This window comes from Colossoma macropomum, unplaced genomic scaffold (assembly GCF_904425465.1).
Source record: "Colossoma macropomum unplaced genomic scaffold, Colossoma_macropomum, whole genome shotgun sequence".
NCBI classification, from domain to species: Eukaryota; Metazoa; Chordata; class Actinopteri; order Characiformes; family Serrasalmidae; genus Colossoma; species Colossoma macropomum.
The window spans coordinates 18,051,021-18,070,069 of NW_023494800.1; the positions used below are offsets into that span (position 1 = coordinate 18,051,021).

At 38.0% G+C, this 19,049-nt stretch overlaps 1 protein-coding gene across 1 annotated transcript; it reads left to right on the top strand.

The window, feature by feature from the left end:
* The first annotated feature begins 703 nt into the window (after window positions 1-703).
* On the top strand, window positions 704-17,965 carry tnfsf10l3 (tumor necrosis factor (ligand) superfamily, member 10 like 3). The gene is made up of 5 exons (XM_036587492.1): window positions 704-1,046; window positions 9,254-9,403; window positions 12,615-12,651; window positions 14,110-14,202; window positions 15,873-17,965. Exons 1-5 carry the CDS (start codon window positions 768-770, stop codon window positions 16,328-16,330), a joined length of 1,017 nt encoding a protein of 338 aa, XP_036443385.1. The 5' UTR covers window positions 704-767; the 3' UTR covers window positions 16,331-17,965.
* Window positions 17,966-19,049: the final 1,084 nt, after the last annotated feature.

Consider the following 19,049-nt stretch of genomic DNA (forward strand, 5'->3'; position numbering starts at 1 on the left):
CTCAGATGTATGTATGGCACGTGTATGTTCACTGGTGGTTTTGGACGGTAAACAAATTGGCTATATCTGCGCTATTGACATCGCGACCCCTGGTTCCTATCACCACCACTGCAAACAAATCTGAGCCGGTAAGTTTTTCCACAGTGAACCATTTCACATCAAACCAGTCAGAATTAATTACTTTACATCTCAGTGATTTAATTATACATAAATTTTGAAAAATTGGGGAATTTTCCCTTTAATGAAAAATCCAATGTGTCTGACCTACATAGAATTTCATATGATACCCTATAATGGTAGGGAGTAATGGATGACCACTTAAGAGCTGCTAAAGACTCAGCTGTGCTTGGCAATGGGAATATATTACATTTTGTGTTGATTGTGATGTGAAGTGCTAATTGTTATATATGTCTTGCATGTATAATTTTCTTTCCTTGAATATTTGTGTCTCACAGAAAGGTTAGATTTCTTTCATAATTTCAGTATGAGATGAAACTTATAAACAAAAAAAATAATGAAAGCTTTGTGGAGGGCAACGTAAATGGTAAACTGGAGTCATTACATGAAAAAAAAAAAGATGGAAAAACTTCAGTCAAAAGCTTACGTGTTCCTGGATCTCCCTCCAGCTAAGATAATCATCTTGCACTATGGAACGCCTTCTTAACAGGCTGCTCTTAAGCAATGCAGCACTGTGTCTCTGCTTTAGATGAGCTCAGCCACACTCAGACATGCTCTTCAGCCCAGAGCTCGCTGATCGGATATAACTAATGGACAAAGTGATGGACATGGAGGTGGCGGCTCCTCCACCACCCTCTGCTGAACGCGAGGAGCAGTCATTCGAAAGGAATGCGCTGGCATCCGAGGAAAACTCACATTATTTAAGATCTGTGAGCAGCGAGTCGAGCTCATTCATCATGGTTCAACCGAAAAGCCGTTTGGAAGCGCCGTCTAAGTTGTGGATGACCATGATTATTACCGTCATGATTATTCTCCAAGTCGCTTCGACAACCGGACTCTTCATTTACCTCAATATGTCCATGGCTCAAGTAAGTTCTTTTCTTTGAATACAAGTGATAATAGAGTTTTTTATGAAGAGTAAATGGACACACTTTACTCAGCACTGCGTGGAGTGTTCAGGTAAACAAATGCAGTGAGAAAAAAGTAGTCCCACTTATAACGCTGTTCAGTGAAGTTAGCCAGCAGACCGTGACCCTCAGTAAGTGTAAAGTGAACTGCTGTTACGTGAGCTGCAATAACACGGTTTATTTCACGCTACTTGATTAACTCGGAGCGCAGTCAGCCTGAAGGCTAACACTGTCTTTGTAGCCTATTTTACACACACTTTCCCCCCGATGCGCCCTACTTAATGTAAACCACACTACGGACTACTTTGAGCGCTTCGACAAGCACAAATAAAGGAACGAAGCTAAAGATGGGCGGATTGATACCGAGCATCGATACTTCCCATCCAGACTCTGACAACTGATTATTACAGAGAATATTGAGACCACGTGTTTTCTTTAACCAGTAAGTGTGCGTTAACAGTAAAAGGGGAATATTAGCTTATAGTGGAAGTTAAGTAATTTAAAGTTCCAAGTAATTTTGGACCATTTCTGGTACATTTTCACATCATGTAAATGACTGTATTTGGGAACTATGTGAAAAAAATGGAGATTCCAAGATTTTGTCCTAACAGCGATATCCGTCTGTGTGTCTTTATATATATATATATATATATATATATATATATATATCAACATTACATATAAAAACTATATATATATATATATATATATATATATATATATATATATATATATGTGTGTGTGTGTGTGTGTGTGTGTGTGTAAATCTCTGGTGATCTCCGGTCAAAATACCAGTTTTGTTAATTTTCTGAGAGAAAATAAGTTAACACATCCTTTAAGAGAATCAAACTTGTACATGGCTTTATTTGCTGAATTTAATATATTGGGAAAAATAACATATTATAACATATAAAAGGCTTTGTACATTCACATCTTATGTTTTATTTTTTTCCCCAACATGTTAAACCGTAATTGTACATTAAATGTGCAGAAGTGTGTTCTCTAGAGAATGTGTACTTATTTTCACTTAGACAGTCAACCAAATGTAATTTGACCAGTGGTGCCCAACCTTTTGCACATAAATGTATGCTGAAAAGATAAAAAAGATAGCAAAAATACTTTTCCTTCTTCCGTCTTTCTCTCTCTGTCTCTCTCTCTCTCTCTCTCTCTCTCTCTCTCTCTCTCTGCTACATAATTGCAAAATACAGAGCAAATTATTAACTAAACTGATCTTTCAGATAATATCAGCATTTGTTTGATTTCACTGTTGAACTTAAAGATTTCCCTTTTTTACGCACACAAGGATGCCTTTGAAATTGTCAGTATTGGGATCTTTGTATCAAACTGAAAGGAAAATCAGTAACATCACCCTTCCATCCAAGGATCTCAGTGCACAGTGATCAGATCCTTATATAAGAATTTTCCCGCATTATTTATCTACATTCTCAAGCCTTTGCTTCATTTGCTGAGCACTCACTAACCTCTGTCATGGCCACATTGTAATAGCCCTCCTTCCATGAATAATATTGATATTGGTCAAGACCAAAACATATGACCACATGACCTTTGAAAACGGGTCTTGTTGTTGCAGATATGAATGTATGAAGAGCCTCAAAGAGTCCTTAGAAAATATGAAGCCAGTTACTTAATGTACTAAGCTAAAAAGTCTTTTAACCAAAGACTGCTGGTATATGATTTAATTAGTGCACTAATTGCAGTCTGATTTTCTCGGTCTTTTTGGGAGTCTGAGGTTTTGAAGCAGAGGAGCAACGATAGGAGTTTAGACAGCTTTGTACATAATGCATAACGGTCATAAAAATAGCCTGAACTTGCCAAAATGAAAACCACAAGGCTTTCTGAGAAAAAGACCACAGATGACCTACAAACATCTTCATCCCTGTAGAGATGTGCTTGTTAAAACGAAGTTGTAGCTGATTGGTTTGTTTGCAAATAATGATAATATACACATATTAACAGTTTTGCACTGCCATTGGAAGCTGTCGAAGACAGAAATCATGTACGAAAAACCAATCTCAGCACTGCCAAAACTTTTTTATGTGTCGTGTCTAAACAAACCAATCAGCTATAACATCGGTTTTTGTCTGAAATTTATGAAACTGATGAAATTGACGCTGATTTTTATAATGTCCTCTAGTTACAGAAGTTATTAAGAAGGCAAAAGCAGGTTTAAAAAAAAATAAGTCTACTTGGAAAGCAGTACAATTTTTGACATGACTTATGTTTGTATAGTCAATGAACTTAATCAATTACTTCTTTCCCTGTATTTTAATCTCAGAGTGCACCAGAACACTTTACATTTTCCAAGGACCAAGCCTCAAACCCCACCTACATAGGGTTGGGTTCTGAACTAGCCCCGTTTATTAACTGCCTGCAAGTTAGCATGTCTGAATATGGTAGGTTTTAAATGATTAACCTTGTGATTAGATGTTTTACAATGTCTGCTACTGAATGTAAAACACAATGAATAAAATATGGAGTAAGCTAAATCAGTATTTCTTAAGAGAAGTGTTCTCTTTTTAACAAACATATTTAGAGACATTATGAGATCATTATGGAGCTCTTTGAACTTGACAGCATTTATTTTTCCCCAGAACAAAAACTCTGATCATCACTAGTCGCCACCATTATATATTTGTATATCAACATCCCTTAATAAGCAGGCACATATGGAAATGCTGAGTTTTTCCATTTGTTTTGGTGTTTGTTTTAACAAGCACATCTCTACAGGGATGAAGATGTTTGTAGGTCATCTGTGGTCTTTTTCTCAGAAAGCCTTGTGGTTTTCATTTTGGCAAGGTCAGGCTATTTTCATGACCTTTATGCATTATGTACACAGCTGTCTAAACTCCTATTGTTGCTCCTCTGCTTCAAAACCTCAGACTCCCAAAAAGACCGAGAAAATCAGACTGCAATTAGTGCACTAATTAAATCATATACCAGCAGTCTTTGGTTAAAAGACTTTTTAGCTTAGTACATTAAGTAACTGGCTTCATATTTTCTAAGGACTCTTTGAGGCTCTTCATACATTCATATCTGCAACAACAAGACCCGTTTTCAAAGGTCATGTGGTCATATGTTTTGGTCTTGACCAATATCAATATTATTCATGGAAGGAGGGCTATTACAATGTGGCCATGACAGAGGTTAGTGAGTGCTCAGCAAATGAAGCAAAGGCTTGAGAATGTAGATAAATAATGCGGGAAAATTCTTATATAAGGATCTGATCACTGTGCACTGAGATCCTTGGATGGAAGGGTGATGTTACTGATTTTCCTTTCAGTTTGATACAAAGATCCCAATACTGACAATTTCAAAGGCATCCTTGTGTGCGTAAAAAAGGGAAATCTTTAAGTTCAACAGTGAAATCAAACAAATGCTGATATTATTTGAAAGATCAGTTTAGTTAATATTTTGCTCTGTCTTTTGCAATTGTGTAGCAGAGAGAGAGAGAGAGACAGAGAGAGAGAGACTCTCGAGACACTCTTTCTATTTAGTGAAAAAGCTACTTTAAGCGGTACTCATAGCTGACATAGGAGTTCAGTTGCGCACACACAATTTGTATAATCTCCATAGAAAAGCACTGTCAGTAGAATAGAATCTGATGCAGCTGCACATGAGAATAAGGTCACCACGCTTAATGCCAAGCATCAGCTGGAGGGGTATGAAGCCCCTGGTGCTGGGCTGTGGAGCAGTAGAACTGCATTCTCTGGGGTGATGGAGCAACATTTTAAACTTTGGGATGAGTTGGAGCGATGTTTGGTTATCAATGGTTATCTAACATAATGCTGTTGTGGCTGAATGCAATCAAATCCTCAGAGCAATGTTCCAACATCTAGTGTAAAGTCTTCACAGAAGTGTAAAGGCTGTTACTGCAGCAAAGGGGGACAAATTCCCTGTTAATACCCTTGATTTTGGAAGAGACATTGCACGAGCCGTCGTGGACATATAGTACTGTGCAGAAAGCAGAGCCCACCATGCATGTATTCAATTTTCAGTCAAAACAGCCATAAAATTATTAACTTTTCAGTGTCAAGGAAATGAGCATTTAATGGCAGTTTTGACTTGAAATCATACTTCACATTATCATCCTTCAGTCAAAGAAAGTACATTTTTTGAGCATGAACTTGAAAGTGTGAAAGATTCCCTGCTGCTCGCTCAAAGCTACAGTCAGTATCCAGAATCAAAACAGATGTTCCTTGTCCAGGTCGTACTACACATGTGTTTAGGGACCATGAGAATTGATTGGGTGTTTGAAGAACAAAGTCTGACAGTGATGTTAGCCAGTGCCTTTTTCCTGCACTCAGCTATGAGTATTACATATAAAACAAAAAAAACCTTAGAGGGTGTCTGCGCTCTCAGCTGACCATGAAACATGCCATTACAGTATGAACAGAGGAGAAAGGAAGTTAACGCTGCAGCTGGCAGCCATGCTGTGTCAAACACTATGCAGGAAATATCCAAATGCCCACGCCTGAGGAGGTCCTAACGGAGGATCCTCATCAGCCTCAATGTCAGTATTAAAGACACCAGGTTTTCTATCATTATATCCTTACAGTAATTCATTTAATTGCATTAATTTATGAAAACTGTCACTGAATCAGGCTCTATGCATTTTTAATATGGAAAAAATATGTAAAATGAATTATGACTGTTTTTGATACAGAAAATGGTGCAAATGCTGGATATTGGGGAAAAAATTAAATAAACACATAATAGCTGTGCCACTATGACTGATGGCAATAATTACATGTGGTTTTGGGAGAAAGAAATTTGCGAAAGTAGGGAGAGGGTGTGGAATATATGCAAGGAAGGTTCTAACTTTATTAATCCAGTTAAGCAATTATGAAACTAAATAAATCAGTAGATCAGAGTCCAAAAGTAATCAGATCAGAATGCAACGTTGAAGTAATTTAAACTACTGACTACATTCTTCATCATTTAATTTGTATTCAGTATCATAATCTGTCTAACAATGTACTAGAACTAACTAAATAAAGCTTAGGATATTGCAGTTCTTTCATTAACTGTATTATGTTGTTTAGACAGAGCCAGGTGCTATCATAAAATAAAAAAAATAATTGATAGCATATAATTACATTGCAGATTTTAATAGAGAAATGACCAACCCTTTCATTTGCTGTATAAGTTGCATTTTTATCCAATTACCATTGCTATTATCATGCTAATTTCTGCCAGCACCCCTGTGGGATTTACAGTGTAGTCTAGTATCAAGCTAAGAGTGGTGTAGATTCACATTTCACATTTATTTTATGCTCTAGCATAAACAGAGATATTTGAATATGTTAAATCCAAATAACATTTTTCCTATTATGTTGCAGTTTTACATCCTTCAAGACTGTCTCTGAATGTAAAAAAGAAAATTAATTATAAAACAGAATCCCATTCACTTTGCAGCACAGACTATGTGTAATTGATATGGTAAAATGAATTGAACTCCACAACACTGTTTACCCTGGCATAAGGGGAGATTTGCATATTATTTGAATCTGGAATTCTTGGTGGGAGGTGTAATTATGCCTCTGTGCCTTTGTGGGACCAGAAAATATCAAGCAATGTTTCATTTAGTACAGTAATAAAATTACTGCTCTTAAACAAGTTTTGGCTGACTTTAAAGGAACCATATCATGGAAAGCTGAATTTTCTTTGCTTTTTTGAACTTAACGAGTTCATTAATAGCATGTAAACACTGTTGATGTTTGAAAGTGTACCACTCACCCCCAGTTCATACAGTTCTTACACAGAAACTAAACAGCAAAAACAGCCTGTTTTGAATCTAGTATTCTGTGATGTTGCAGAAACATTTACATACAGTTAGGCCCAGAAATATTTGGACAGTGACACAATCATCATGACTGGGCTCTGCATGCCACCACATTGGATTTGAAATGAAACAACTGAGATGCAGTTGAAGTGTAGACTTTCAGGTTTAATTCAAGGGGATGAACAAAAATATGAGAATATGAAACGTTTAGGAATTGCAACCATTTTTCTACAAAGCCTCCTCATTTCAGGGGCTCAAAAGTAATTGGACAAATTAACTTTGTCATAAATAAAATGTTCATTTTTAATACTTTGTTGAGAATCCTTTGCAGGCAATGACTGCCTGAAGTCTGGAACCCGTGGACATCACCAAACGCTGGGTTTCCTCCTTTGTGATGCTTTGCCAGGCCTTTACTGCAGCTCCCTTCAGTTGTTGCTTGTTTGTGGGTCTTTCTGCCTTAAGTTTTGTCTTAAGCAAGTGAAATGCATGCTCGGTGAGGTTGAGATCTGGTGATTGACTCGGCCATTGCAGAATATTCCACTTCTTTTCTTTAAAAAACTCCTGGGTTGCTTTCGCAGTATGTTTTGGGTCATTGTCCATCTGTACTGTGAAGCGACGTCCAACCAACCTTGCTGCAATTAGTTGAATCTGAGCAGGAAGTATATCCCTGTATACTTCAGAATTCATCCGGCTGCTTCTGTCTTCTGTCACGTCATCAATAAACACTAGTGACCCAGTGCCATTGGAAGCCATGCATGCCCATGCCATCACACTGCCTCCACCATGTTTTACAGAGGACGTGGTGTGCTTTGGATCATGAGCCGTTCCAAGCCTTCTCCATACTTTCTTCTTCCCATCATTCTGGTACAGGTTGATCTTAGTTTCATGATCTTAGTTGGCTTCTTTAAATGTTTTTTGGCAAAGTCTAATCTGGCCTTTCTATTTTTGAGGCTGATTAATGGTTTGCACCTTGTGGTGAACCCTCTGTATTTGCTCTCATGAAGTCTTCTCCTTATGGTAGACTTAGATACTGATACACCTACTTCCTGGAGAGTGTTCTTCACTTGGGTGGATGTTGTGAAGGGGTTTTTCTTCACTATGGAAAGGATTCTGTGATCATCCACCACTGTTGTCTTCCGTGGACGTCCAGGCCTTTTTGAGTTCCCGAGTTCACCAGCGCGCTCCTTTTTCCCAGAATGTACCAAACTGTTGATTTGGCCACTCCTAACATTTCTGCTATCTCTCTGATGGATTTCTTCTTTTTTTCAGCCTGGTGATGGTCTGTTTCACTTCCGTTGAGAGCTCCTTTGACCGCATGTTGTGGAATCACAGCAACAGCTTCCAAATGCAAATGCCACACCTGGAATCAACTCCAGACCTTTTACCTGCTTAACTGATGATGGATTAACGAGGGAATAGCACATACAGCCCATGAAATAGCTTTTGAGATAATTGTCCAATTACCTTTGGTCCCTTGAAAAAGAGGCAGGTACATATTAAAGAGCTGTAATTCCTAAACCCTATATCTTTAAAACTGTATCTTGAATATGTTTTGGTAAACAGCTAAAATGCCAAAACTTGTGTCACTGTCCAAATATTTCTGGGCCTAACTGTATATCCATCTATTCAGCCTATAGCAGGTTAGCTCTGCCCATTTGCACTGAACTTGTTCTGTTTTAGCCCAGACGGCTTTTCAAATGGGGCACGACACAGGGCAGCCAGTCAAAACATAAATCATTTACATATAATCAGTCTTAAAGGCATGGTAACAAAAACAGCCAGTTTAATGCTAAAGGATAAAAAAGAGCTTGGAAAATGAGCATGTAAAAATGAATTATGACTGGTTTTGGTACATAGAACCACACAAATGTCACAAGTTGTGTTCAGGAAAAATAATAAAATACAAGAAAAATGTAGGATGAAATCTAAAGAATCTGTGGGTTTCAACAGAAGGGCACTCTTGCATGCCTGTAATGCTTGCTTGAGATTGAGACACAACTTGAGATCGAGACACAACCAAGACACAAACAAAAGTTTGGTTTTGACGGCAAGATTGAATCATTCATTCAAGCCATAACATGTTTATGAAGCTTTTTGTCATCGTTTTGATTACAGACTTCTATCTTGATGACAGTACTGGAAGCAGTGCAGTGGTGGAGAGAGGATGGTGACCTCATAGCACATCTGCCCACATGAACTGAAACGTTGCCTCCACTTGCCTAATTTTCAGCAGAATTTCATTAGACCTGTGCTGTGACTGGACATTATGTGCTCTGTCAGGCAGAAGATATTTGGGAAAAAGATAAACTTTGTTGTTTTCTAATCTAAAGTATCTTTGTTTTTACTCTGTCTGGCTGATGTACAGGCCCGGAGTCAGGGTGTTTCTGAGGAGCTACGGTGTCTAGGGCTGCTGAATGCTCTGGAAAAAGACCAGGAGGTGCCTGATGGCCTGGTCCAGCTGTTTGGTGAACCGTGTATCAAACTGGCTGAGGGAATTAAGGCATACATCTCAAAGGTAAGCATGAATACATTCTCATTTTTTAGTGGTCTTGTGATTTATCATATGGTTCTGATGTTGTGCTGCTATAGCATGATGCTTTGTTATAAACCAGAAAGGCTTGAAAAACTGGTTGGAAAGTCTTGGCAGGATTCTCAAGACCTGAGGAAAAATGAATGCAAATGTGCACTTGCTAATCTGTGCCATGCATCAGTTCCAGGAAAGCAGTTCATCCAGCAAGGCTTTTTTTTAGTGCCATTAATTTTTTTATTAATTTGAAGAAAAACCATGATGTATGATGTGGCTCCTTTGTGAAAGATTCACTTGGAGAAGCCCACTAAATGGAATACAGTCAGACCTTTGAAATTCTCTTGAGTGTCCCTTTTGGATGCCTATGAAATAGCTTTACTTTGTGGTGTTCTTATTGCTAAATGAATAAAGAGCTGATTTTTAAATTCTCTAAATCTGTCAGATAGGCTCTAGCTGTGACTCATACCACATGTCACATGTGGCAATCAGTAAAATAATTGTTTAAGAAATGTAAATTTAAAAAACAAGAAAAAAACAAATCAGGAATCATCCGCTTCTAATCAGTGAGGCTTGATGTCTAATTCATATCATGCTGAAGCCATTGTTATGGGAACAATTCTGTGTTTGCTTGAATGTCCTGTGAAGTGAATGTCATTTGTTTGAGAAAATGGGAAAGTTGTTGGAGAGTGGAGTCTCACAGACCACAAAAATGTGGTGGTAATCATTGAAAAAACAACTATCCACTAGTAATACAGGCAGGATCTCCCTGGACGCTTCAACTCTGTTCTCTATCTCTCCAATTCCTTCAGACTCATTGGAAGAAAATAAAAGCTTTCCTTGAATGCAGGTCCAGCTTTTTTCATTCTTTTTAAAGGGCCCATATAATGGAAATTTCAAGAATTTGCATCACCTTTTTAAATAAAAGAGTTAGATATGTAAACACTGTAAACATTGTAATAATTTCAAAATGTATTCTGGTCTTGCTTGCACTTACTCTATGGCGATATGTAGATTAAGCTATGAAAATGGGACGTTTTGAGGTCACAAAAAGCAATGCACTTAAATGTGTGTGTGTATATATATATCTCGCTGTTGTCGGAAAAAAACCTCGTATCTCCAAAATGGTAACTTTACAGGAAAAGGAAAAAACTTGCTTTACTTTTAATGTAAGTCAATGGAACCAGACATTTTCCCAAGTACTTTTGGTCCATTCATAATGAAATTTGCACACAATGTAAAGGCCAACAGGCATAACAACCAAAAAAACAACCAAAACGGAGATACAAGGTTTTGTTCCGACAGCAATGATATATATATATATATATATATATATATATATATATATATATATATATATATATATACACACACACCTTCGTTCAGTTTAGCTCCATTCATGTACGGTGAAGTTACAAGGAGTGTTTCATGTTTCAGCCTTGACTGCTCAGTACCTGACAGAACTAATTTAATTTACATATATAAGTTTAAATGCATAAAAACACACAAATGTGATAAGTGGTCCTCAGGGAGAACAAAATGAAATATAAGAAAATGTAGGATGTGTGGGATAAGTAGTTGCCCATTGCCAACCACTACCTAGGCCTCATACTGCACAATGGCTACCAACCTGAGAGGCTGAGGGCTAACATGTACTTCCACTGTAACATGTGTATCTGGCAGATCCATCTTTTCTTCTAGTATTTACGTAAATTGCATCGTTTACTTTATTATAAAGGTTCGTGACATTACTGCAGCCAAGAGAACTATGGCAGTAATTGTATTGAAAGGCATAAAAGACTTTTTGGCAGGCTTCTGTAAACAAAAATGAATGCAGATGTGCATTTGCTAATCTGTGCCATGCATCAACTCCAGGAAACCAGTTCACCAAGCAAGGCTTTTTGTGTACCAGTGTTTTTCAATGGATTCAATTGGAAAATTCAATTAAATGGAATTCAGTTAACACTCTTTTTGAGAGTTCATTTGGGCACCTATTATGTGTATTATAAAGTCTTACTTTGTGGTGTTCCTGTTGCTAATTGGAAGTTTATAATATTGCTGCAGACATATGTCCTAAAGTATTTAGACACCCCTTCTATTCAGTGAATTCAGCTACTTTAAGGTGTGCACATTGTTGACACAGGCATTCAACTGTGCAAAAAAGCACTGCCAATAGAATGAGACACTCTGGAGCAGCTGTACATGAGAATAAGGTTACCATGCTCAATGACACATGGGAGTTAGATGGGTATAAAGCCCCTCAGCATTGGGCTGAGGAGCAGTGGAACTGCGTTCTCTAGAATGATGGAGAACCCTCCAAAACCATCCAGTAGGTGATGTTCCAACATCTAGTGTACATCCTTCCCAGAAGTAAAGGCTGTTACTGCAGCAAAGGGGTGTGGCGGGGGCAAATTCCTTAATAATACCCCTAATTTCAGAAGTAATGTTGGACATACAGTGTACCTATCACAGTAGTTCACAGTAGTTCAGGTTCAGACTAGAAAAAAAGTGGATAACAGACATTTCTTTGGCAGTATGGCATTTATTCTTCATTTAATCACACATTGGCAGTTTGCATTGGCCTAGTGCACTTAGTAAAAAGTGCAAGTCAGCTTTTTGAAGCATTAACAATTCAAGTGAAGTGGAACCCCTCACCTCTCTGAGCTATCATCTCCCTCCTTGGTGTTTTTGTTTCCACTTTGGTTTGTTTTTTTCTTTCCTTTTTTGACATAGTCGATACTCTGGAAAACCTTTTGGTACATCTGATACGTGACCACTTTGATTCCCGAAGAGAAACTCGATCACGTATGACGTCAGCACTTCTTTGTATTGTTGGCAGGAATTTACATGGAATCTCAGTGTCTTTTGTTTTCTCCGTGGCTGTAAGTTGGACTCAGAGAGGATAAACGTGTCCTGAATGACGTTATTGGCACAAAAGCTCTGAAAGCCTCTTGGCTATACTCCATTTAGCCAGCATGGCTCCTCTGGCCTCTGGCAGAGTGAAGCTGTGCAGTCATTTCCTGCTCACAGCTTTAACACCACCCTTTACTTTGTTTAATAAGCAAAGATATTTGAACTATAGACATAGAGATGAATTTGGCAGGGCAGTGGCGATCAGCAAAATGAATGTAGTAGATACTGTTGTTTTTATGTCTTCATTGTTGTTGCAAATCTGAGCGGGACTTTCTTTGTTCTCATTCAGGTAACAGAAAACATCATCTCCCAGCACGTCTTTCAAGGTAATATTTTACCCATGGAACCCAAATAGTTGGCTTTACATCATCCTAAGATAAGCTTTCTCTCTCTCTCTCTCTCACTCTCTCTCTCCTCACCCCAAAAAATTACACATCTGTTCTGAGATTCTGTCAAAATTCTGAATTCTAAACTTTTAATCATTTCCACAGTAGTTTTTTTTTGTTTTTAAGTGAGAAGAGGAGGTATTTTATTATGATTTGACTAATAATAATTAAAAAAGTTATTACTACTAATAGTACTACAGGGTGATAAAAAAAATATTAATCTTATTTCAAATGATATATTTACTTGTAAAGCATTACAGAACAACACAGTCAATTGTAAATGGTTTATGTGAGCATAACGTTTATTATGTAATGTTATGTAAATAAGTGCTCAATATGAACCTCCTCCAGCAGTACGGACAACATCAATGCCATAGTCAAATTCATCCCACACTCTGTTGAGCATGTCGGGTGTCACTGTACTCACAGCTCTTTCAGTGCGATTTCGGAGATCATGTTGTGGAACCCATGACAGATGCTCTGAGCTGTCGGAGGTTCTCAGCTGATGAAAATCACATTGCACAGTTATGACAGATTCACTCTTATTGAAATGGAGAACACAAAACGCTTTCTGCTCTGGGGTTGCCATCTCCTCACAGACTGATGGGAGCCGACTTCCAGTGACAGTCAGAAACACTTTATGACACCCTCTTTCAATTGGTATGTGATTGGTTCCTAGGCGCCTCACGGTTGTAAAGAAAATGGCACTTTGAAATCGGATTAATCTTTTTGAATCACGCTTACTAATAATAATTGTTACTAATAGGTCTAATAGTGCTATTTCATCTAATTCATTATATTTTATTATGATTTGTGTAGAATCTTGTTTTTCCTAAAGAAAATCCATACTTTTATAATTTCCTGACATCAAACAAAAGCACAAAATTACTATGTAATCAAAGTTGTAATGTTACGTTGTTTTGTTTAAATAGTTTAGAATGACCTTAATAACTCTTGACTTCTAAGGGTTAAATATGTATCAAAATGTCCTTTGACGCGTGGTATTTTAACAAGCTCCAGCTTTTCTTCTCTTCTTTCTTTTTAGATGATCTAAACTTCATGAAAAGTTATTATTGGGTCTTGTCTTGTTTTGTGTAATGAAAAAAAGGATCCTTAATTTTTTTCTTGACATTGAGACAAATAGAAAGTGCATATTAAAATCTGTCTATGCTGAGCTATAATGGAAAACACATTTTGATTTTGATAAAGGTGGTGTTAATCATAATAAAGCATTGCTAGTTTTTGTACTTCCAACAATTAAATATGTAACAGTTGCATTTGAATAGTACAACAAAAGGAAAATAATTACTCTTGATGTATGTAACAACGTGCCAAATGTTGCTTTTTTGCTTTTTGGGTCAGCCGTTCACTCTGCTCTGCCTTTTCTGTTTCTTTCAGAAAGACAAACAGCCCCACCACGGACAACATTTCTCACTGGTGGGAATCCGCGCCCTTCTGCTCACCTCACTCTCCGAGACAGCGGACTACAGGGTGTGTGTGTGTATGTGTATGTATGTGTGTGTGTATGTCTGGTGAATAGGGGTTTGAAGCATGACCTATATTTTCATATAAGGCTAATACTCATTTTGTAGTACGAAGTATAACAAAGAGAGGCTTGAAACATTCCTTAAAAAAAGCAACAATGTCTGCATTGTTTGCACTGTTTATATAATGGATCTCTTAAGACCACACTTGAGAAATGTTTCCACAAGTACTGTGAGATCTCAAACAGTGCTTCAGAAATTGTTACCAAAGAGATTAGCAAACAGGCAGTTCTTTGCGATTTCATGTACACTTTATAGGCTTTAAAACCCTTACTAGGATAAACACAATGCTCCCATACTGTGTATGATTGTTCACTCTAAAAAGTGATAGGTTAAATATCACTACCTGTGTTACCTGTTTTAGTGCATTTTGTGTTATGTTTAACACCATAACTGAGCACAGAAATACACTAAATAAACCAACACATTGATGTGTCTAGTTACGGACAGAGTGTGTTGTTTTACAAGTGTAGGAGTCAGGTTAAAGGAATACTCTGAGGTTTGTCAAGCTGATCTCTATCCTCTGCATCTGTAATGTATGGTTTATTACAGTGGACAATAACTTTAATGCTTTTCCCTCTACTTAGAAAAGAAAAAGAAAATCTGTTGACTCAAAACTCATTTTTTATAGAAGACAGTTGCTGAACTATGTGAATAAATGTTCAAAATAGTTGGCGCAGTTATTATCAGTTTAATCCTGCGATGCCACAGTCAGTCACTGCAATGCTAGCCAAGGCAAGCGTCTGTTAGTTAACGTAACAGAATTGGCAGTTAGCATTCTCCTCCATGTGCATTGAGTTGTCCATTGACATTGCATTAACAGCAGTTTGAAAAGATGCAATGGCTGGCTTAACATGTCTTGGAAGAAGCTTATTCTAACCTTAATCTTCCCAGCTTGGTAGCATCGTGTGATTGGGGGAGACCTAGCTAGTGGGTGGAATTTGCGATGATTAAAATAATTAGGAGAGAATTGGGTAAAATAATAGTTAAAGATGCATACTGTATGACCCCGTTTACACCTGGTCACTTCAAGATTTTAGCCGCATGCATTTACACTTGGTAGTCAGGTGCGTCTCTGGTTGAAGTGGTCTGAGCGATCAGATTTGTATCTGTTTTAAATGCGTCTTGGGTGCGTTTAGATTTGCATTTTTATGTGGCTTGATCTTATCTAAAAATAATACTCAATAATGATAAAACTACAACAATAATACTCAAGATGCATTAAGTAACCAGGTGTAAACAGGATCTATGTGTACTACTTAACATGACTTCGCATATTCAACTTCTGAACATTGGAGCAAAATAGTGAAAAAGCAGTTCCCAGAGGTTTTCTGGGAGGTGTTCATTGATGTGTCCTAAAGAAATGTGTGTTTCATATAAACATTTCCTGACAGACTTTAGCATCTGCCCATTGGCTTCTATAATAAGCATGTTTCGTGTCAACAGGAAAAAAGGGCCAAAATTATTGTCTGGGTAATTGACTATATGCTGATGTGGCAGCTAGAGATTAGGTTAGAAAATGCTGGATTATCTTTTTAAGTATTACATTAATGAACATGACATGTTATACATCCACGTTCTTTCCTGGAAATGTAACTTTCCTCTTCATTCTTGCAGGCCCTGTATCTCTAACCCCTCAGGCAGACCTGCACCAGTCCTGCCGTCACCCTGTGCGTTCCTGGGGCAACCAGAGCTTCGGCTCCCACCTGCAAAACATGACTGTCTCCAATGGCCGCCTGCGCATCCCTAAGGCTGGGCGCTACTACCTGTATGCCCAGGTCTATTTCCGCTACCTCACCCTGTCCAACAGTGAGCGGCAGTCCAGTTCTGAGAGTCACCAGGTGGTGCAGTGTGTGTACAAGAAGACAGCGTACGCGCGGCCCATTCAGCTTCTGAAGGGAGTGGGCACGAAGTGCTGGGCGCCGGACAGTGAGAACGCTCTGCACTCCGTCTATCAGGGAGGTCTGTTTGAGCTGCGGGCGGGTGACGAAATCTTTGTCTCCGTGTCTTCCCCTGTGGCTGTGCATGCGGAAGACTCATCAAGTTACTTTGGAGCCTTCCGCTTTGACCTGTGACCTCTGACGTGGTGAGCGGCGGTCTGTTTTTTTTGTTTGGATGAAAGACCAGTGGGTTCTTCTGAAGCGACCCAACAGAGGACTGTGAGAAAGACTGAAAATGAGAGGATTTAGGAAGCCATGCATGGCTTCCTGTTTACTCAGAAACCTCCATGGAGCGAGCTCAAATGACTCAAGACTTAACAACCAGCTTAATGATAAACAAAAGACACATGCTTTTATGAAAACCAGTTGGAGAAGTGTGTGGATACCCCTGATCCAGCATGACAGCTGAAGTGAGGTTCCCTCTGATCCCCTTTGAAAATGTGCATCAGGACCTCAAATAAGCAGCTCTGTGGCAGGGAGGATCTGGAGCTAGTGGGAAAGCAGCAGAGGAATTTACTGAACTCTCTATGTATTAGGGCAGATGTGAAGAGTGCTGCCAGATGCATGGAAAAATCCAAATGGATAGACACACTAGGGACTTGGGCTCACAGCTGTTTGTCTCTTTCTATGATGGAGCCTCAAACAGCTAAATGTACAGAAAAAAAGTAAGTTAAAAAAGCAAAAGAAGCAAACTGTGGCTAATGGATCTTAATCAATATCAACTGGCACTCTAAAATGGTTTAATATGCCTGTATTCTTCATAATATATTCTTCCAAAAAATAAATAACGTAAAAAAAAACATCATCAAATCATTCTCACCAGTGGTGAATCATGATTAATAGAGCTTCATTGTGGGCCATAAATCTGAAAACTCACTCAAAAATGAGGAAAGAATCATTTTTGCGATAATGCTAATTTCTTCTAGCGCTCCTGTGGAATTCTAGTAGTATGTTATTGCTAAGCTAACAGTGATTCACATTAACATTTTTTGCTCATTCTAGATTAAATGTAGACATGTGAAGCTTATAAAAGACATTCCATGTTTTATTTAAAGCTTATAACAGACATATTAACTCGTATTTTGTCTTGTAGTAGTTTTACAGAGACTCTTTCAGTAAAGAATCCTGTTGGAGAGCTGCCGTTTTCCATTTCTAACAATTGACTGAAACTTGGTTATGCTATCACACATACTCACAGTCACTGATGTATCTAGAACCTCCAAAAGGCCCAGCGTGACGTTTTCCCTCACAAAATTTGTTCCACTATTGGAAATCACAAGGTGATTGGTTTTTTCCACTCAGTACCTAATTATTTGGTTGGAAGTTACCGGTGTCAGAGCTTGCTTAGCTGTATCCATCCAGAGACTGCAAGAAAAATTCTGATTGGATAATTTTTCCTTGGACATTGCAAGAATTTAACCAAGTTAATTAATAATTGTGTTACTACAATAACATGCTGATTTTATCAATTAAAAATGAACAAAAAAACGGTATGTATGTATGTATGATGTATTTTGTTTATTTAACAGAAACTTTCTTTTAAGGCCTAGAAGGCACTGAGGGTTCCCCACTAATTTATTGGACACCATACACAGCATATACTATGTGGGATAAACACACCAAAAATGCAGTGCACTCAATTTACTCATTTCAAATGTGTACATAATATCCACATGAATCAAATATATTACATCAATGCATTAATAATAAAAATAGGTCATTACAATGTTGGAATCAAGTAAATTCAGTGCATTATGTTTTCAGTGCAAGCACAAATGATGTATGGCATTCTTTTCTTTTTTTAGATTATGATTATTTGTTATTTGTTATTTTACACTGTGGCGCTGGGGAATGTCACTGAAAGCACCATGTGTAGTTGTGCCAAAACAGTGGAAAATGTCTGTAAAGAAACAACTTTACCATAGTATAGTACATTTTCAAATACCCTCAGAGTTTCAACAAAGCACTCTGCAAATGGAAATGTTAATAATACATGTATTGTAAATTGCCTTTTATAAAATAAAGGACATTTTTTTATCTTTGTGGATGAAGTGCATCACCAAGGGCATGAGGACACCTTCAGGCCTCGCTGTAATATGAACCATGATCGAAAGCACTGAGTGACTCAGTACTCGCATCTGATCCGCAAGACAGTCTGACGGAAATTCACATTGAATCATCATTCATTTCATCCGGAATTTGAGTTTAATTTGTGGAACTCCCACCCCCCCGTGGTGTAAAAGACCCTCTGTGGTGTTTGTGTGAGAGAGTAAAGATAAAAGACATGGGAAACGTCCATAGTGAATACTGACTCACACTGTGGAAAGAAATCTTGGTTGTAAGTACGTATATGACATAATAGGCTTTGAACTGGCCTTCTTCTATGAGACTGTTTATTGCTCATCCTCCAGAGGCTTTTTATTAATGAATTCTACGATTTTTTTCTCCACATAGTTTCTCAGGCTGTTAGCCTGCTTATTATTACGTATGTAGATTGCTCTGGTCTCTCACAGAAACAGACTGAAACTATTTGGTCCTCTAATGACCTGTAAGTTTACAGACATTTCACTTTTTGGTGGGAAAACAGTCATTTAGTGGGAATCTTCTATCTTTGATAGGAAGCGCGCTATGAGGCTGATATTCATTATCAGACAAACGGGTTGTGTGTAATGTAGCCTGAAAGGGAAACTAAACTTGCTGAACACAGCTGCAGTACACTGAACCTGAAGTTACTTGCAAACACAATTATTGTGGGTTTTCCAGCCTAACAGTGGGCTGAATTTTAGTGTGAATGGAGAGTTATCACTGGAAATTCCTTTTAGTCTATGTTTAATCTGGGTCTGGAAAACTGGCT